The sequence below is a fragment of the Scyliorhinus canicula genome, chromosome 4 (genome assembly GCF_902713615.1).
Source record: "Scyliorhinus canicula chromosome 4, sScyCan1.1, whole genome shotgun sequence".
In the NCBI taxonomy this organism is placed as follows: domain Eukaryota; kingdom Metazoa; phylum Chordata; class Chondrichthyes; order Carcharhiniformes; family Scyliorhinidae; genus Scyliorhinus; species Scyliorhinus canicula.
The window spans coordinates 38,779,156-38,799,022 of NC_052149.1; the positions used below are offsets into that span (position 1 = coordinate 38,779,156).

Below are 19,867 nucleotides of genomic sequence, written 5' to 3' on the forward strand. Positions count from 1 at the left end.
CCCCCCCCAGCCGCAACCCCCCCCCCCCTGACACTGAACGGCGTCAACCATCATCAATGGTTGACGCCGTTTTAAAGCTACTGTGATTTTCGCCGACGTGACCCGTGGCCACGTCGGCGGGACTTCGGCCCATCCGGGCCGGAGATTTGTGGAAACAAAAATATAATGAAATCCCGCCGGCGCCGCGTTTTCAGAGGCTGCCGGCGGGATTTGCACAGCGCCGGTTTTTGGCCGGTCAGAGAATTTAAAACCCTGCGGGAGCAGGATTAACGCCGCTGCCGGCCGATTCTCCGACCCTGCGTGGGGTCGGAGAATTTCGCCCCAGATCCGGTTCCCATTCCCCTGCCCAAATTAGTGTAAACCTCCCGAAGAGTACTAGAAAAACTCCCCCCAGGATATGGTGCCCCTCTGGTTCAGATGCAACCCGTCCTGCTTGTACAGGTCCCACCTTCCCCAGAATGCGCTCCAATTATCCAAATACCTGAAGCCCTCCCTCCTACACCATTCCTGCAGCCACGTGTTCAACTGCACTCTCTCCCTATTCCTAGCCTCGCTATCACGTGGCACCGGCAACAAACCAGAGATGACAACTCTGTCTGTCCTGGCCTTTAACTTCCAAGCCTAACCCCTAAACTTGTTTATTACATCCGCACCCCTTTTCCTACCTACATCGTTGGTACCAATGTGCACCACGACTTCTGGCTGCTCCCCCTCCCCCTTCAGGATCCTGAAGACACGATCCGAGACATCCCTGGCCCTGGCACCCGGGAAGCAACATACCTTTCGGGAGTCTCACTCGCGACCACAGAATCTCCTATCTATTCCCCTAACCATTGAATCTCCTATTACTATTGCTTTTCTATGCTCCCCCCTTCCCTTCTGAGCCCCAGAGCCAGACTCAGTGCCAGAGACCTGGCCGCTGGGGCCTTCCCCCGGTAGGTCATCCCCCAACAGCATCCAAAATGGTATACTTGTTTTGAGAGGACTTGGAGGAGAGCTCCGATGAGGATATCAGTCAGTCATCACTGACATCACCCAGATCACCCACCAGCGCAGAGACACACACCTCGGTGAGCCATATTAGCGAGCAGGATTAGGTGTCACTAGCTGGTGAGAAACACCCAGCTGCTGATGTACATCAGGTGGAGGCAGACATTTCCAAGGGAGAGATGAATCAGAGTTCTACAGGACCCAGGAAACAGCTCTGCCTCTGTCACTTGCCAAGTCTCTGGAAAGGTTACTCCCAGAGCTATAATAATAATAATCTTTATTTGTGTCACAGGTAGGCTTACATTAACACTGCAATGAAGTTACAGTGAAAATCCCCTCGTCACCACACTCCGGCGCCTGTTCAGGTACACTGAGGGAGAATTCAGAATGTCCAATTCACCCAACAAGCATATCTTTAGGGACTTGTGGGTGGAAACCGGAGCACCCGGAGGAAACCCACACAGACACGGGGAGAATGTACAGACTCTGCACAGACAGTGGCCCAAGCCGGTAATCGAACCCGGGACCCTGGAGCTGTGAAGCAACAGTGCTAACCACTGTGTTGCCTCTGAAGAAAATAGGTTTGTTGTTTCTCATGTTTAGCTGGAGTCATTTACATTTCACCCAATCACTGGACGACAGGCAAACACTCTAATAGCACAAAGGCAGTTAAAGGGGCTGAGAAAGCTGGTGGAAACTTGGATGTGATTATTATACACAAGGAAGTTGATGATTATGCCTGCATGCTGCTGCTAAGAGGCAGCATTAGGTCGAGAAAGAGGCCAAAGATTGATCCTTTGAGGATTCCTTGGTCGATGGTAAGGGATGGTAATGAAGGCCACTGCTGTAATTGGATCAGTAACGATGAACAAAATGAGGCATACCCACTGTCATAATATGCCTCATGCTCATAATGAGATACAGACAGGCAGTGATGGACGCACACAGGACCCAATCACCACACAGAATACAGAACAACCAATCACCAGGCAGGACACTACAGGGTACATGACCAGTATAAAACACACGAGGCAGGAAGGCTCGGCCTCTTCGTACTGGCGATAGCTGTAGTAACAGTCAGGGTGCAATGTACATTCAGCACATACTACAAATGGCACAGAGTAAGTCTGGGCAAGCCAGACCAAGGTTAGCAAGCTTAGATTAATAGAGTGGATTGGAAATTATCAAACGTGACACCACTATTTAAAAAAGGAGGTAGGCAGAGAGCAGGAAATTATAGGCCAGTGAGCTTAACTTCGGTAGTAGGGAAGATGCTGGAATCTATCATCAAGGAAGAAATAGCGAGGCATCTGGATAGAAATTGTCCCATTGGGCAGACGCAGCATGGGTTCATAAAGGGCAGGTCGTGCCTAACTAATTTAGTGGAATTTTTTGAGGACATTACCAGTGCAGTAGATAACGGGGTGCCAATGGATGTGGTATATCTGGATTTCCAGAAAGCCTTTGACAAGGTGCCACACAAAAGGTTGCTGCATAAGATAAAGATGCATGGCATTACGGGTAAAGTAGTAGCATGGATAGAGGATTGGTTAATTAATAGAAAGCAAAGAGTGGGGATTAATGGGGGTTTCTCTGGTTGGCAATCAGTAGCTAGTGGTGTCCCTCAGGGATCCGTGTTGGGCCCACAATTGTTCACAATTTACATAGATGATTTGGAGTTGGGGACCAAGGGCAATGTGTCCAAGTTTGCAGATGATACTAAGATGAGTGGTAAAGCGAAAAGTGCAGAGGATACTGGAAGTCTGCAGAGGGATTTGGATAGGTTAAGTGAATGGGCTAGGGTCTGGCAGATGGAATACAATGTTGACAAATGTGAGGTTATCCATTTTGGTAGGAATAACAGCAAACGGGATTATTATTTAAATGATAAAATATTAAAGCATGCTGCTGTGCAGAGAGACCTGGGTGTGCTAGTGCATGAGTCACAGAAAGTTGGTTTACAGGTGCAACAGGTGATTAAGAAGGCAAATGGAATTTTGTCCTTCATTGCTAGAGGGATGGAGTTTAAGACGAGGGAGGTTATGTTGCAATTGTATAAGGTGTTAGTGAGGCCACACCTGGAGTATTGTGTTCAGTTTTGGTCTCCTTACTTGAGAAAGGACGTACTGGCACTGGAGGATGTGCAGAGGAGATTCACTAGGTTAATCCCAGAGCTGAAGGGGTTGGATTACGAGGAGAGGTTGAGTAGACTGGGACTATACTCATTGGAATTTAGAAGGATGAGGGGGGATCTTATAGAAACATTTAAAATTATGAAGGGAATAGATAGGATAGATGCGGGCAGGTTGTTTCCACTGGCGGGTGAAAGCAGAACTAGGGGACATAGCCTCAAAATAAGGGGAAGTAGATTTAGGACTGAGTTTAGGAGGAACTTCTTCACCCAAAGGGTTGTGAATCTATGGAATTCCTTGCCCAGTGAAGCAGTTGAGGCTCCTTCATTAAATGTTTTTAAGGTAAAGATAGATAGTTTTTTGAAGAATAAAGGGATTAAGGGTTATGGTGTTCGGGCCGGAAAGTGGAGCTGAGTCCACAAAAGATCAGCCATGATCTCATTGAATGGCGGAGCAGGCTCGAGGGGCCAGATGGCCTACTCCTGTTCCTAGTTCTTATGTTCTTTGTCATAGAGAATATCTTTCATAGCATTGATGTTTTGGGAGGGCGGAATGCTGATTACTCAGGACACTGTGGGACTCTCTCAGAGTATGTTAAAAATCTGTAATTTGATCTGAAGTAAAACCTGCAGAACGGATTGTGCTGATCAGCTAGTTCATACCTGCAAAATCTTCAACAGTCTTATGAAATGAGACTCTGTGCTCATTTGCTGTGGTCGTGAATGATATTTTTGAACTTAATCCAAGCCATTGTTCTGGAGGAAGAGCTTTCACCGCAGCACAATGTTTTGATTGTAGGTGATTTTCCCTTCAGTTTACTGCGTAGTTACAGGCACTGGAAGAAGATTGCAGCCGCATCCCATGCCACACAGACTAATGGATAAGTTGGCATCTCACCAATCAACTCCTGAATTTGTTATAAGCAAAGCTTTTCTCTTTGCACTCAATCCAAGACTGATTTTTGGACATATTTTCAGTTCCATGTCAATAATTTGTCTCTAGTTTCTCAGTCAGTAGGCCAGGATAAAAGGCCCATTGTATACAATAAACATTCAATCATCTCATGGCTAATCCTTATACTGAGGGTTGTATTTGCTTTAACCGCTGAAATGTAACATACCTACTTAACCAGTGCTTGTGTACATTCGATCCAGAGATTGGTTTTATACTGGCCTGATGAGCACATGTCAATTTTTTTTTTCTTAAAATTTAGATTACCCAATTCCTTTTTCCAATTAAGGGGCAATTTAGCGTGGCTATCCACCTATCCTGCACATCTTTGGGTTGCGGGGGTGAGACCCACGCAAACAACGGGGAGAATGTGCGAACTCCACACGGACAGTGACCAGGATCAAACCTGGGACCTCAGCGCCATGAGGCAGCAGGGCTAACCCACTGCGCCACTGTGCTGCCCCGCACATGTCAATATTAATTGACGTTTTGAACTGTCTCCAACAGAGATACCAGGGGCTGGATTCTCTAATCCTCAATGCCAAAATTGTGCTTGGCGAGGGGTCGGAGAATCCCCGATGATGACAGAATCGAGGGTGGCGTAGCTTTTGCGATGCTCCGCCCCCTGAAAAGCGGCGTACTCTAGGACTATGCCGCATGCTGTATCGACAGCCTCAGGCCATTGCCTGAGGCCCGCCCTGTGATGCGCCATCCCCGACCGGTCGAATTCCTGACGGCTTGGGACATGTGTGGTCTCACCCGTCGGGAACGCAGCGTGGCGGCTGCGGACTCAGTCCAGCGCCACCACAGTTGGGGGAGGGTCGATCCACGGGCATGGGGGGGGGGGCTTTAATCAGGGCTGAGAGCACTGTGGGTGGCCAGTCTGGGGCGCGCAAGACAGCTGAAGGGGGAACTATTCTTGACGTCCGGGTCCGCCATGAAGCACAGCGCGGCCGCTGCTGTGCGCATGCGCGGCCACAGACCCTGCAATGCTCCGGGCCATATCGGCTGCTAGAGCCAGGTGCTCTACACTACCTGGCTGCTAGAAACACCGGAGCAGAGAATTGGTGGCTGTTTTGCGCCAGTTTCCTGCAATAAAACACCACCGTTTCCACACTGGCGTGGGGACTTAGTTTCCCAAACAGAGACTCCAGCCCCAGATCTCCCCTCATTCTGCTAGCTGTACCATTTACTGTACCACACATGTCCACTACAGGCCTGGCCTCAATTCTGATGTTGGCAGGATGTGGTCAGGTATAGGGAGTGGAATCACAGCAGGTCACCCTTCTCAGGTGAGAAGGGCAGGGGTATGCCTCTTTTACTGGCACACTTTCCACATCAGGTGCCCCCCCCAAGGTCTCCCCCCACCCCAACGCACTCCTCCATTTCCCCTGGGACCTTTCCGCCAGGACCCCAGCCTTCTCTACTGCAGCACTTCCCCACAACCCGTGGCGCTCCACTTTGTCCCTTCTGTGTCACCTCCTGACGTACACCCACCCTGGATCCAGAGCTCAGAATCCGGGGACAGTTTGTAGCCCCAGCAGTAGCCAACCATCCTGGTGCCGCTGCTGAGACTTGTCTGGCACGTCTTTGAGACGGGACAGCCAGCTTGGCAGGGATGCATTATCCGTGGACTCTTTGGATGGCAGGGCAAGAAACTCCACCACTTGTACAATTCTGCCTACGGTGTCTGTTATAGAATCTAAGGAATTCTGGAAGAAACCAAAGAATCCATTATCTCTTGTCGCTGCCACTTTTACAAGTGGTGGATAGGTGGATTGGCCCATCATCACCTTCTCAAGGACAGCTAGATATGGGCCTTGCCAATGACACACACATCCCATAAACAATTTTTTTTAAATTCCTAAGTTCCTCATTTCCACTACACTGTTGGTAGCCTGCAGGAAAGTATGCACACAAACAGTTGCCACAGCTAAGGGCTGTGGTACTCTTTACATACCAGCATAATTTTTTGTCCATATCTTGGGCGAAATTCTCCGACCCCCAGCAGGGTCGGAGAATCGCCTGGGGTCGCCTAAAATCCCGCTCCCGCCATAGCAGAGATTCTCCGCCACCTGGGAAGTGACAGGGGCAGGAATCTCGCCACTCTGATCGGAGAGGCCCCTGCGGTGATTCTCCGGCCCGGATGGGCTGAAGTCCCGCCGCTGGGAGGCCTCTCCCGCCGCCGAGGTTTAAACCACCTCTGGAACGGCGGGATCAGCGGCGCGAGCAGGCCCCCGGGGTCCTGGGGGGGCGGGGGGGCGATCGAACCCCGGGGGGTGCCCCCACGGTGGCCTGGCCCGCGATCGGGGCCCCCCGCTCAGACTCCGGGCCAGTGCCCTGGCTGCACTATTTTCCTCCGCGGCCGCCACGGCCTCCGCCATGGCGGAAGCGGAAGAGAACCCCACATCGCGCATGCGCCGGCCGGCGAAAGCCTTTTGGCCAGCCCCGCTGCCGGGGGCACCGGTTTTTTGCGCCGGTCTTCTGGTGGCAACCGCTCAGGCGCGGGGCTGGCCCCCAAAGGTGGGGAGAATTCCCCACCTTTGGGGAGGCGCGACCCCTGAGTGGTTGGCGCCACTCCCCTACTCCGGGACCCTCCGTCACGCCGGGTAGGGGAGAATGCCGCCCAAATCTGTGCTATACTCATTCTGGCTGTTTAATACAGATACTGGGAGCTAAAAATGGAATCTACCATTCCCCATTTAATTGGGTGTGATTTAGTCATTGTCTTCCAGGATAAACAATTGTACTAAAATTCGTTCCACATATGTGACTGAAAATATTCACGCGCTGGGTTGCAAAGTATATCGAATTTTAATAATCTTGAGAGAAAGCAGGATGAAGAGGGTAAGAAGAAGAAGAGTAGAGCAATAGTGATAGGGGATTCATTAGTTAGGGGGAAAGGCTGGTGTTTCTGTTGCTGTAGACATGACTCCAGAATGGTACGTTGCTTCTGAGGTTCCAGGGTAAAGGGTGTCAAAGAGCGGCTGCAGGTTATTCTTTGTGGGAATGTGAACATTGGTACCAATGACCCAGGTAGGAAGGGAGATGGGGTTCTGCAATCAGAATTTAGGGAACTAGGTAGAAAATTAGACAGCGGGCCTCAAATGCAGTCATCTCTGCATTACTTACAATACCACATGCAGGCGAGTACGGAAATAGGAAGATAAGGCAGATGAATGCGCAGCTGGAAAGATGGTGCAGGAGGGAGAGGTTTAGGTTCCTGGGACACTGGGACTGACTCAGGAGGACCAAGCCAGATTGCTTGCTTCTGAACAGAGCTGGAACTGACTTCCTTGTGGGGCATTTTGCTATTGCTGCATGGCATGAGTTTCCTCTGGCTGCTCCCGTTTCCTCCTACAAGTCCCGAAAGACGTGATTGTTAGGGTGAATTGGACATTCTGAATTTTCCCTCAGTGTACCCATACAGGTGCCAGAGTGTGGCGACGAGAGGATTTTCACAGTAACGTCAATGCAGTGTTAATGTAAGCCTATGTGTGACAATAAAGATTATTATTATTATGTTGTTGGGAGGGCTTCAAATTAACACAGCAGGGGTGAAGGAACCAAGAGGAAATATTCGAGAGGAATATCAGGTGCACAGAATACTGGAGGAACAGAAAACACTAAGATGGTGAATAGTAAGTTAATGGGTGAAGTCAGTGTAAGGAGGAAAGTAACAGTGTCTCAATCAGGGTTACCGTGTGTATGTAAATACACAAAGTATAGTCAATAAGGGATACAGACACAGATTGCGTTGTGGAAATATGATGTTGTGTCGATAACAGAGACTTGGCTCAAGGAAGGGCAGGACTGGGTATTAAGTATTCCTGAGTACAAGGTGTTCAGAAAAGATAGGAAAGGAAGGAAAGGCATTGTTTTAGGAGAGCATTGCAGCACAGGAGAAAGAGGATGCCCCAGAGGGTTCACAGACAGTATCAAGTTGGCTAGAACTAAGGAACAAATAGGGCACAATTGGGCTGGTTTAGCACAGTGGGCTAAACAGCTGGCTTTTAATGCAGAACAAGGCCAGCAGCACGGTTTCAATTCCCATACCGGCCTCCCTGAACTGGCGCCGGAATGTGGCAACTAGGGGCTTTTCACAGTAACTTCATTGAAGCCTACTTACCTGTGACAATAAGCGATTTTCATTTTCATTTCATTTTTCATTTCCTTTCACAATTACATTGCTCGGTGTAGCCTATAGGCCACCAACTAGTGGGAAGGATATAGAAGAACAAATCTGCAGGAAAATTACAGAGAGATGCAAACATTATCGGGTAGTTATAATGGGGGACTTTAATTACCCAAATGTGGACGGGGACAGTGGTGTAAAGGGTGGAGAGGGGCAAAAGTTCCTAGACTGTGTTCATGAAAAGTTTCTACTGCAGTATGTGTCCAGTCCAACGAAAAGGATGCACTGTTGGAGCTGGTTCTTGGAAAGGAAGTGCACAAAGTAGATCAAGTGTCAGTGGGGGAACATTTAAGAGACAGCAAGGATAAGGATAATAATAGAAAAGGTTAATATGCAATCCAGGGTAAATATAATTAACTGAGGGAGAGCCGTTCGCAATGCTCCCTCAAGGCGCCGAGGTCCCAGGTTCTCTCCCGGCTCTGGGTCACTGTCCGTGTGGAGTTTGCACATTCTCCCCGTGTTTGCGTGGGTTTCGCCTCCACAACCCAAAGATGTGCAGGCTAGGTAGATTGACCATGCTAAATTGCCCCTTAATTGGAAAAAAAGAATTGCGGACTCTAAATTTATGTTTTTTTAAACTGAGGTGGGCGGCATGTGGCGCAGTGGCTAGCACTGTGACGCCGGCGCTGAGGACCCGGGTTCGATCCTGGCTCTGGGTCACTGTCCATGTGGAGTTTGCACATTCTCCCCTGTCTACGTGGGTTTCACCCCCACAACCCGAAGATGTGCAGGTTAGATGAATTGGCCATGCTAAATTGGCCCTTAATTGGAAAAAAAATAATTGGAATCTCCAAATTTTTTTTTAAACTGAGGGAGAGCCAGAAACAGAGCTGGGCCATTTGGACTGGAATGAAAGGTTGGAGGGAAAAACTGTAAGAACTTAGGAACATAGGAACAGGAGTAATGCATTCAGCCCAACGAGCCCGTTCTGCCATTTAATACAATCATGGCTGATCGCCACTTCAATGCCTTTTACACCCACTACCTCCATAACCTTTATGTTATCGTCAATCAGAAATCCACCATTTTCTGCTTTAAACATACACAATGATTGAGCTTTCACAGCCCTCCTAGGGCAGACAATTCCAAAGATTCACAACCCTCTGTAAAGAAACTTCTCCTCGTCTCAGTTCTAAGTCACATCCCCTTTATTTTGAATTTGTGTCTCCTGGTTTTAGACTCCCCAACCAGGGGAAACACCTTACCTGCATCTATCCTGTCTGTTCCCTTAAGTATTTTGTAGGTTTCAATGAGATCACCTCTCATTCTTCGAAATGCTAAAGAATACAGGCCCAGTTTGCCCAATCTCTCTTTACAAGAGGGTCCCTTAGTAAAAAGTAATAATAAAAAGAAGTACCTGAACAATGGGCTACCTTGAAATTAGAAATGGTTCAGACACAGTCACGGTATATTCCTTTAAAAGGGAAAGGTAAGGTAAACAAATCCAGAGCTCCGAGGATGAAAAAGGAAATAGAAATTAAGATAAGTAAGAAAAAGTATGGTTATGACAGGTGTCCATCTTTCCTAAGGGAGGTAGATGCTACCCAGGACATGGTGACAGACGAGGAACCTCTGCTCCCAGAAAAGCTCGCAATTCATAAGGAGAAAATGTTGAATAAATTTTAAGCTGACAAGGTCCCAGAACCGAATGAGATGCATCCAAGGATATTGAAGGAAGTGAGAATGGAAATTGCAGGGGCGCCAGCCATAATCTTCCAGTCTTCTCTAGACTCAGGGGTGGTGCCAAAGCATTGTTCAAAAAAGAGTGTAAGGATAGTCCCAGCAGTTACAGGCCATTCAATTTAACATCAGTGGTGGGCAAGCATTTAGAAACAATTGCTCGGGATAGAATAAGTAGTCACATGGAAAAATGTGAGTTGATTAGGAAGAGTCAGCATGGATTTCTAAAGGGGAAATCATATTTAACTAACTTGCTGGAGCTTATTGAAGAGGTAACAGAGAGAGTTGATGAGAGTATAGCTCTGTTCTTTTGTAGAAACGGGAGTGGGAAATCAGACAGCCAAGAAAACGATAATGGATTCAAGTCTGGCCATATCAGGGAAGAACCTTTGGTTTGAGGGGATGGACAAAGTTTAGAGAGAGAGAGAGAAATGTTGTTTCGAACAGTTACTAGAAGGCTGTGGAAATCAACCAGAGAGATTATGAAAGTTGCTACGGAGGCAGGCTTTAGAAAAGGGTTCGGAACAAATGTCCCGAACAAAAATTGTTTTGTAAATGCAAGTATTGCCTTTACCGGTTTGTGTAAGTGAAATGAGAACTGCATGTTCATGTAAAGTCTTATTTAATGGGACCTAGCATGTTAAGCTTAAGAAACTGCATGTAAAATGTTAGTGTTAGAGCTGAAGTAAAAGTTTAAATGTGTTTTCTCCTCTTTTGTTTTAATAAAGTTTGTTTATAAAATAACCAAGTCCCATTTCTTATATTATCACCCCTGGAACGAATCAATCTTTCTGCAGCGCATTAAAACTTAAAGAAGTTATGGCATCTGGTAGAGTCACTTAGACATTGTTGAGGGCTGACCAGGCATCTGTAACAGAATGGTTACAGTTCATGGGATAAAAGGGACAATAGCAACATGGATACAAAATTAGCTGAATAATAAGAAGCAGAGAGTAATGATCGATGGATATTTTTCGGGCTGGAGGAAGGTTTGTAGTGTTTTTTACAGGGAACTGCATTAAGACCCTTGTCTTTCCTGATATATATTAATTATATAGATCTTAGTGTGCAGGGAACAAATTAAAAGATTGAAGATAATACAAAGCTTGGAGGTATTGTAAACTGGAGAGAACAATGTAGAACTTCAAAAGCACATAGACAGGTTGGTGGAGTGGGCAGACAGGTAGCCAATGAAGTTCAATGCGGAGAAGTGTGAATGGATGAATCTTGGTAAGAAGAACCTGGAGAGAAAATATAAAATAAGGGGTAAAATTCTTAAGGGCATGCGGGAACAGAGGGACCTTGGTGCAAATGTGCATTGGTGATTGAAACAATTCTGTGATTCTGTGAAGTGAATCTCATCTTCTTACACATAAACCCTATTATACGTTTAGCACAGAAGGAAAAGTGATTAGATTTCGTTCACTGCAACCTTCCCTCCTGAATGATGTTAACATATTTACAAATATGGGTGTCTTCTGCCTCGTAATTCAATGATTTGTGCTGTGGTGGCCAGCTCTGTGTCAAGTATCAGCTGGTGTGGCTCAGGAGCCTCATTCTGATGTGGCCGTTTCTGCCATACTTGCTGCAGTGGAAGTTAGTGAATGAGAAAGTGCACGGTTTACTGACCTCTCTTTTCTATGGGCCCTTTTCTCAGTCAGCTGAGCTTCTTGCTTCTTTCGCCTCTTCGAAACAATCAGCCTCCAGAGGTCACGGCAATCAGTGACTGTCTCCCAGTCTGCCATCTTCATGTCTCATTTGCAGGTGTCGTTGTAGCGGATGTTTGGATGCCCAGGAGGTTGTGATCCAATAGCCAATTCACCATGCAAAAGGTCTTCGGCTATACGGTTATCACCCACCCAATGAATGTGGCTGAGCCAACACAGACGACATTGGCTGAGCAATGAGTGAGTGTTTACGGAATTAGCACACTCCAGGACTCCTGTCTTTATGACCTTGTCCTGCAAAGAGATGCGAAGGATATGTCTAAAGGTGGAAACTATTCAGACTTCCCCCCCCCCCCCCACCCCACCCCCCCCCCCGAGGATATGCTACCCAGGCCTCACCACTGTGGAGGAGTGCACTGAGGACACGGGTTTAGTAGACACACAGTTTGGTGTCCTCAATCAGATTGCTGCTATTCCACACTCTTTAACTCTGCTTGGATTTACAACAGCTGCAGCTTTTGTGATACTTGTATTGATATTTTTTAAACTAATGTACAGGATGTGGGCATTGCTGGCTAGCCCAGCATTTATTGCACCTCCCTTCTTGACCTTGAGAAGATGGTGGTGAGCTGCCTTCATAGCAGAATCATATCATAGCATTTACAGTGCAGAAGGAGGCCATTCGGCCCATCAAGTCTGCACCGGCCCTTCGAAAGAGCACTAAGCCCACACCTCCACCCTATCCCCATAACCCAGTAACCCCACCTAACCTTTTTGGACACTAAGAACAATTTAGCATGGCTAACCCATCTAACCTGAATATCTTTGAACTATGGGAGGAAACCAGAGCACCCGGAGGAAAACCACGCAGACACAGGGAGGACTTGCAGACTCCGCACAGACAGTGACCTAAGCCGGGAATCGATCCTGGGAGCCTGAAGCTGTGAAGCAACAGTGCTAACAACTGTGCTACAATCCCACTTTTTCTTTAACCTTTGCAGTCCCTCTTTTTTTTTTGCCCGGACGCCCGCTCGAGGAGTGCACAATAACGGGTCGTGTAATCCGAGGCCAAAGAAAGGGTGCAGGTTCTGTCTTCAAAGCCCATGTGAAACACAGGAAAGGGCCTGCAAAGTTGAGAGCTGTGGACTTCGCTGAACGTCATGGTTATATTAAGGGTATTGTCAAGGATATAATTCATGACCCTGGTCGTGGTGTTCCTTTAGCAAAGGTGCTGTTCTGTGATCCTTACAGGTTCAAAAGAAGGACTGAGCTGTTCATTGCAGCAGAGGGTATCCACACCGGTCAGTTTATCTACTGTGGCAAGAAGGCTCAGTTGAACATTGGAAATGTCCTCCCTGTGGGTACTATGCCAGAAGGTACTATTGTGTGTTGCCTGGAGGAGAAACCAGGTGACCGTGGTAAACTTGCACATGCCTCTGGTAATTATGCCACAGTCATCTCCCACAATCCTGAGATTAAGAAAAGCCGTGTCAAGTTGCCATCCGGTTCTAAGAAATTTGTTTCCTCGGCTAATAGAGATATTGTTGGTGTTGTTGCTGGTGGCGGTCATATTGCCAAACCAATACTGAAGGCAGGTCGGGCTTATCACAAATACAGGGCCAAGAGAAACTGCTGGCCACGTGTCCGTGGTGTGGCTATGAACCCTGTAGAACATCCTTTTGGTGGTGGTAACCATCAGCACATAGGGAAGCCATCAACCATCAGAAGAGATGCTTCAGCTGGTCGCAAGGTCGGCCTCATTGCTGCTCGTCGTACTGGTAGACTGCGCGGTACAAAGACCGTCCAGGAGAAAGAGAACTTGTGTCTTAATGTATATGCAGAAATTTTTTTTTAAACTTTGCAGTCCCTGAGGTGTAGGTGCACCAACAGACCTGTTGGGAAGGGAGTTCCAAGATTTTGACCAAGCAATAGTGATGGAACGGCGGTATATTTCCAAGTCGGGATGTTGAGTGACTTGGAGGGGAACCTCCAGGTGGAGATGTTCCCAGGTATCTGTTGCTCTTGTCCGTCTAGATGGTAGTGGTCGTGCGTTTGGAAGGTTGCCCCTGCTGGGATGCTCATGGGCTGACGTCTTCGTACCCGCCTCGCTTACTTTTCCCAATATTGGCGCGAAGGTGTACCTAACAAGGAGTTGCAACAGCTTTGCCCTGGTCAGTGTCAACTTCCCCCGCAATTCACACCTGGTGACATGGTATTCGTCCGTAACTTCACTGACAGCGCTCGGTGACTCTCAGGGACTTTCTTCCATTGGAATAAAGTCCTTCCAGGTTCAAGTTTGTAGGCAGCTGATGAAAAGACATCGGGATCTCCTTTGGCCGTGGAGACCGCTTCTTCGTAAGGTTCCTTTTTTTGGACCTGACCTGGATCGTTCAGACCTGGTACCGGTCCAGCTCGTTGTGGTGCTCCAAAGATGTCTCGACGCCGACATTCGGGATATCGTCTCTTCAGATTTTGATATGGAAACACAGGCTTCTGAAATCTCTGATGCAGTTTCAACTGTGCAGCCGACCGTTCGCCCTGGCGTTCCTACAGGAAACGGCGTTCCCCTTCACGGGATTCGTCTCTGGATCCAGCACCTCAGATACCTGATGCTCGGCCTGCACCAAAGAAACCCCAGCATTCTCCTCCTCATCCTCCTCATTCACAGCCCTCGAGGCTTCCTCGGACCTTGGGGGAGATGTCAAAACCCACCGAATGGGACTTATGGGGTGGGAATGTTTGTCTTCCCTGTGTTCCTTGCGGAGTATCAATTCCCTCGTTAAGGGGATGGGAGAAACTCAATCTATATTGTACATAAGGTTGGCCAGTTCGGTACCGACGAAGAACCGATTGGGGACTACTAGGAGTTATGTATTATAGCCTTGTAAATAAACCTAACAACGTTGTAATTTTCTTCTTTTCTTGCTAGTTTTCTCAGTGTGATGGATTCTGCTTACTTGTTGAGCAGAGGCTCCAAGGATTCATTGGAAAAGGTGGACGGAGGCAGGTCAGCACCTTATTAGTCATGCCTGTCTGACATGAGGTGGGCAGAGGCTGACAAGTGGGGCATGGTGGTCCCTCCTACTGTCAAGTACAGCCCCCAACACCCATTCATTGTGCCAATCGAGTTGGGCTTATCACCCGTATCCGCGCTGCAGAAATCTGGAATGTTCTCTCCAAGGCGCAAGCCTGAGCAAATTTATGGAGACCCTGGGTTGCCCAACCATCAGGGTTCCCTTCTCGATTGCGCTAAAATGCAAATAGCACTACTTTTGCCATCAGTTTGGATGCAGGAGTTGCTGGAAAGATGACATATTAAGACATCAGTCTGTTGTGTATTGACAGGGAGAAACTTGACACATCTTGTACTTTTTTTTTGCATTGGCTGCTGGCCAGCATTCTAAGCTGAAAATGAGATGCAAACTCGCACACAAGAGCAAACAGCACATTAACTTTCTCCACCCACATACTGGACACATCACATCGACCTGTTGGACACACAACATGTTTAGTCTGTACACATAGAACTGTTTCTCCTTAAACAATTTCCAACACCAAGATTATGACTCCAGGCCACCTGTGACATCTCAAGGTCACTTGAGCTGTGCAATGTTCCTGGATATAAGATTTATAAATTAGTTGCCAGAGTGAAAACCATCAAGTTAATGCGATAAGCGTGTCAAAACATAATCCCATGCTGCTTGAGCCTGGATTATTATTTAAAAAAAAAAAATAAATTTAGAGCACCCAATTATTTTTTACAATTAAGGGGCAATTTAGCGTAGCCAATCCACCTATCCTGCACATCTTTTGGGTTGTGGGGGTGAAATCCACGCAGACACGGGGAGAATGTGAAAACTCCTCACGGACAGTGACCCAGAGCTGGGATTTGAACCCGGGTCCTCAGCGCCGTAGGCAGCAATGCTAACCACTGTGCCACCGTGCTGCCCCTGGATTATTATTTTGAAGGAATACCGAATACTGTTTCCAAATAATCACTGTTCGCTCCGCCCCCACAACCCTCCACCACTGTTTTGTTTGATTCATTCTCACAGAAGGAAAGACTTGAATTTATTTAGCACTTTGCATGATCTTTGGATGTCCCAAAACAGTTTACAGTCAATCACGTACTTTAGAGGTGTGGTCAACTGTTGTAATATAGGGGAATTCAGCAGCCAATTCACAGCAAGGTCCCACAAACAGCAATGAGATAATGACCACACAATCTGTTTTGATGATGTTATTTAGTGGGTAACTGTTGTCCAAGACGTTGGGGAGAACTTCCTAATAGTGTCACTTAAGACTTGGCCTTGAATTAACATCTCATCTGCTCGACTACCTCTGAACGTGCAGCATTCCCTCAGTGTTGCATTAATGTGTCATCTAGACAATGTGCTCAAGTCTCTGGAGTGAGGTTTGATCCACAGCCTTCTGACACAAAGGTGGGAGTCCCACCACTGAATTAGAGTTGATACCATTCACCTGAAACTTTGCTGCTTATACCTTAAATCCCAGCAGCATCATATTCGCTGACTTTTGCTCCTAGTCCAGCAATGCGGGAGATTTAAAATGCTCATCTTTGTGTTCAAATAGCTCCAAGACTTTGTCCTTCCCTATCTCTGCAACATCCTCCAGCAATACACACCTAAGACATTCCTGTGCAACCATTCTGATTTCTTACCCATCCTCAATTTTCATTACTCCATTATTAGTGACAGTGCCTTAGCTATCTAGACCCCAAGCTCTGGAATTCCCTCCCTAAAATTCTTCACCTTTCAGCATCGCTCTTCTCTTTTGGACAATTATCATAGAAATGTAAAGAATCCCTACAGTGCAGAAGGAAGCCATGTGAGCATTCTACCTCGGCCCACTGCCCCTCAACCGCACATAACCTTTGGACACTAAGGGGAAATTTAGCATGGCCAATCCACCTAATCTGCACACCTTTGGACTGTGGGAGGAAACTGGAGCATCCAGAGGAAACGCACGCAGACACGGGGAGAATGTGTAAACTCCACACCGGCAGTCATCCAAGGTCAGGATCGAACAGGGGTCCCTGGCACTGTGAGGCAGCAGTGCTAACCACTGTGCTGCCATTGTTCTTAAGTCCTATCATTGTGACCAAGAATTTTTGCACCTATTCTAGTATTCCTTTATTTTTTTTAAATTTAAAGTTCCCAATTATTTTTTACAATTAAGGGGCAATTTAGTGTGGCCAATCCACCTAATCTGCACATCTTTGGGTTGTGGGGGTGAAACCCATGCAAACACGGGGAGAATGTGCAAACTCCACACAGACAGTGACACAGGGCCAGGATTCGAACCCGGGTCCTCAGCGCCGTAGGCAGCAATGCTAACCACTGTACCACCGTGCTGCCCTTAGTATTCCTTTATTTGACTCACTGTCAGATTTAGTTTAAGAACACTCCTCTTTAAAAAAAATAAAAATGAATTTAAAGTACCCAATTCTTTTTTTTTCCAATTAAGGGGCAAGTTAGCGTGGCCAATTCACTACCCTGCTTATCTTTGGGTTGTGGGGGTGAGACCCACGCAGAGAAGGGGAGAATGTGCAAACTCCACACGGACAATGACCCGGGGGTCGGATCAAATCTGGGCCCTCCGTGCTGTGAGATAGCAGTGCTAACCACTGTGCCACGTGCCGCCCTTATTTAAGACCATTCCTATGTAGTGCCTGGGATATTTAACCATATTAAGAGTAATATATAAAGTTTGTTGTTGGATGATGCTGCTGAGTTATCAGTGTTGACACAGCACAGAAATCAAAGGAAGAGTTTGTCTGGCTGAGTTTGTATTGTGCCTCTTGTTTCTTCAGACACAGTTAAAAAGTAAAATGTTGTCCAGTTCTATGGCTGCACCTGAATAGATGAATTGTGACTGCTAGTACAATCAAGCTACACAACTAAATCTCCCACTGGTTAGGTGGGCTGTGCCCTGTATTATCTTCCAGACTTTGTTACAATGAGAGCGGTTGTGTAATATATGAAAGTTTTCTGCTGAATTCATCCAATTGGTTGATTCAGTAATGTCACTGTATCTGTGCTCTTGCACGATTTGTATCTCTGCCATTATTGGCAAATTGCATTTCCAACCTGCATCATTGAGACCTAAATCTTTCTTGATGCTCTAAAATCCAACATATCAAAAACCAACACAGTGGGCAGCACGGTGGTGCAGTGGTTAGCACTGCTGCCTTTGCCGCTGAGGACTGGGTTCAATCCCGGCTCCGGGTTACTGTCTGTGTGGAGTTTGCACATTCTCTCCATGTCTGCGTGAGTTTCACCCCCATAACCCAAAGATGTGCAGGTTGGGTGGATTGGCCACACTATAATTGTCCCTGAATTGGAAAAAGATTATTGGGTACTCTAAATTTTAAAAAAAAGTCAACACTGCTGGTTTGTGCGGGTGGGTTGAGAGCTCCACATCAAGACGACATCAGCTCTGGGTCAGCGGTAGCTTCCTATGGAGCTCAGTCATCCTGGAATCTTAAGGATGTGGAGTTCAGGTCCTTCCCCCAGTACCTGAGCACAAAATCTAGTCTGATATTTCTGTACTGTTGGGAGGTACTATCTTCCAGATACGTTAAACTGGCCCCTCCAGATACGACATTAAACTGATCAGCTCTGTCAGGTGGGCCTCAAAGATGTCATGGCGCTGTATCTAAAATTAATGGGGGAGTTCTCCCCAGGGCCTTGGCTAATCTTTTTTCCTTACACAAATTCACCAATCTCTGCGAGAAGTAGTTCCTCCTCATTTCAGTTCAGTTCCTATCTTCCAGACGAAGTGTTAAACTGAGGGCCAATCTGCCCTCTCAGGACAGAAAAGGTCCCCTGGGCCTATTTCGAGGAAAAACCTGGCAGTTATCCCCAGTGCCCTGGCCATTATTTAGCCCTTAGACAACAGAAGAAAAGCAGTTGAACTGTTCATTATTACATTTCTAATACTAGAGTCTTGCTGTGTGCCAGTTGACTGCTTCATTTATGTTTTCACTATGTTTCAAAAGTTTTTCATTGGCTGCAAGGCGCTTTAGGATGCCCTGTGGTCGTGAAGGGAGCTATATAAATGCAAGTCTTTGTTTTCAATCTTTAGTTACAAACAGCCAGGGTGCCATTTGTGAATTTGGAAAGAGCAACTTCAGAACTATGGCGGGAGTCTGGTTGAAGAGACTCAAACATGACATTCCAGGAAACAATGGCATGGGGATATTGGGGGTGCCAACAAGCTCAAGGACTTTAAGGGAAGTTGGAGACAAGGTTGCAGTTTGCCAGAAAAGGTCTCCAACCCATACCCCACCCCCCCCCCCCCCCCCCCCCCCCCCCCAAGCATGGCTGCATGCTGGGAGTATGGGATCAATAACTTGACCCTCATCTTAGTGGAATAAGGTGGTTTTTAAAATATTTTTTGCATTTCTTGATTCGACGGTTGCTTTAACTTCTCTGTTTCCTCTTTATGGGTCAGTGAGGCCATTCGTATTCCAGCCGACACTTATTTTTTGTAACAGACAATTTTATTGAGGTATTGTAAACAGTAACAATATACATTAGTGTGCAGATGCCAATTACAAAAAACATAGTACAAATAACAGCACCTCTCTCGCAAATAGACCCGCCTATTCTTCCCCCCTACTCTACACTGTTCAAACCCCCCCCCCCCCCCCCCCCGCTGACAATTAGTTCCCCGGAAAGAAGTCGATGAATGGTTGCCACCTCCGGGCGAACCCCGATAGTGATCCTCGTAAGGCAAACTTGATTTTTTTCCAAGCCGAGAAAGCTTGCCATGTCCGACAGCCATACTTCGGTCTTTGGGGGCTTTGAGTCCCTCCAGGCCAACAGTATTCGTCGCCGGGCTATCAGGAAAGCAAAGGCCACAACCTCAGCCTCTATCCCCTCCTGGACTCCCGGGTCTTCCGACACCCAAAAAACGCCACCTCTGGACTCATCGCCACCCTTGTTTTCAGTACCCGGGATATCACGTCCGCAAATCCCTGCCAGTATCCCCTGAGTTTTAGACACGCCCAGAACATGTGGACATGGTTCGCTGGTCCTCCCCCACATCTAGCACGCTTGTCCTCCAGCCCAAAGAATTTGCTCATCCGGGCCACCGTCATGTGGGCCCGGTGAACCACCTTGAACTGAATCAGGCCGAGCCTGGCACGTGTTGCGGTTGTATTTACCCTCCTCAGAGCGTCTGCCCATACGCCTCCCTCCAACTCCCCACCAAGCTCCTCCTCCCAC

General features: G+C 47.3%; 2 protein-coding genes across 4 annotated transcripts in view; one reads left to right on the forward strand and one right to left on the reverse strand.

Annotated features, from left to right (window-relative positions):
- best4 (bestrophin 4) overlaps window positions 1–19,867 on the reverse strand; it is a 189,607-nt gene that overhangs the window by 88,211 nt on the left and 81,529 nt on the right. The gene's annotated exons all lie outside the window — the stretch shown is intronic.
- LOC119964296 (60S ribosomal protein L8-like) lies at window positions 7,705–13,470 on the forward strand. Its single transcript, XM_038793572.1, has 3 exons — window positions 7,705–7,714; window positions 8,465–8,593; window positions 12,617–13,470. The coding sequence occupies exons 1-3, from the start codon at window positions 7,705–7,707 to the stop codon at window positions 13,468–13,470; spliced, it is 993 nt and encodes a 330-aa protein (XP_038649500.1).

What these genes read in the sequence shown, in the direction of transcription:
- LOC119964296 (XM_038793572.1), top strand. An exon ending in TAAGGATAATAATAGAAAAG is followed by an intron (nt 8,594 to 12,616) that starts GTTAATATGCAA and finishes TAACCTTTGCAG; the next exon opens with TCCCTCTTTTTTTTTTGCCC.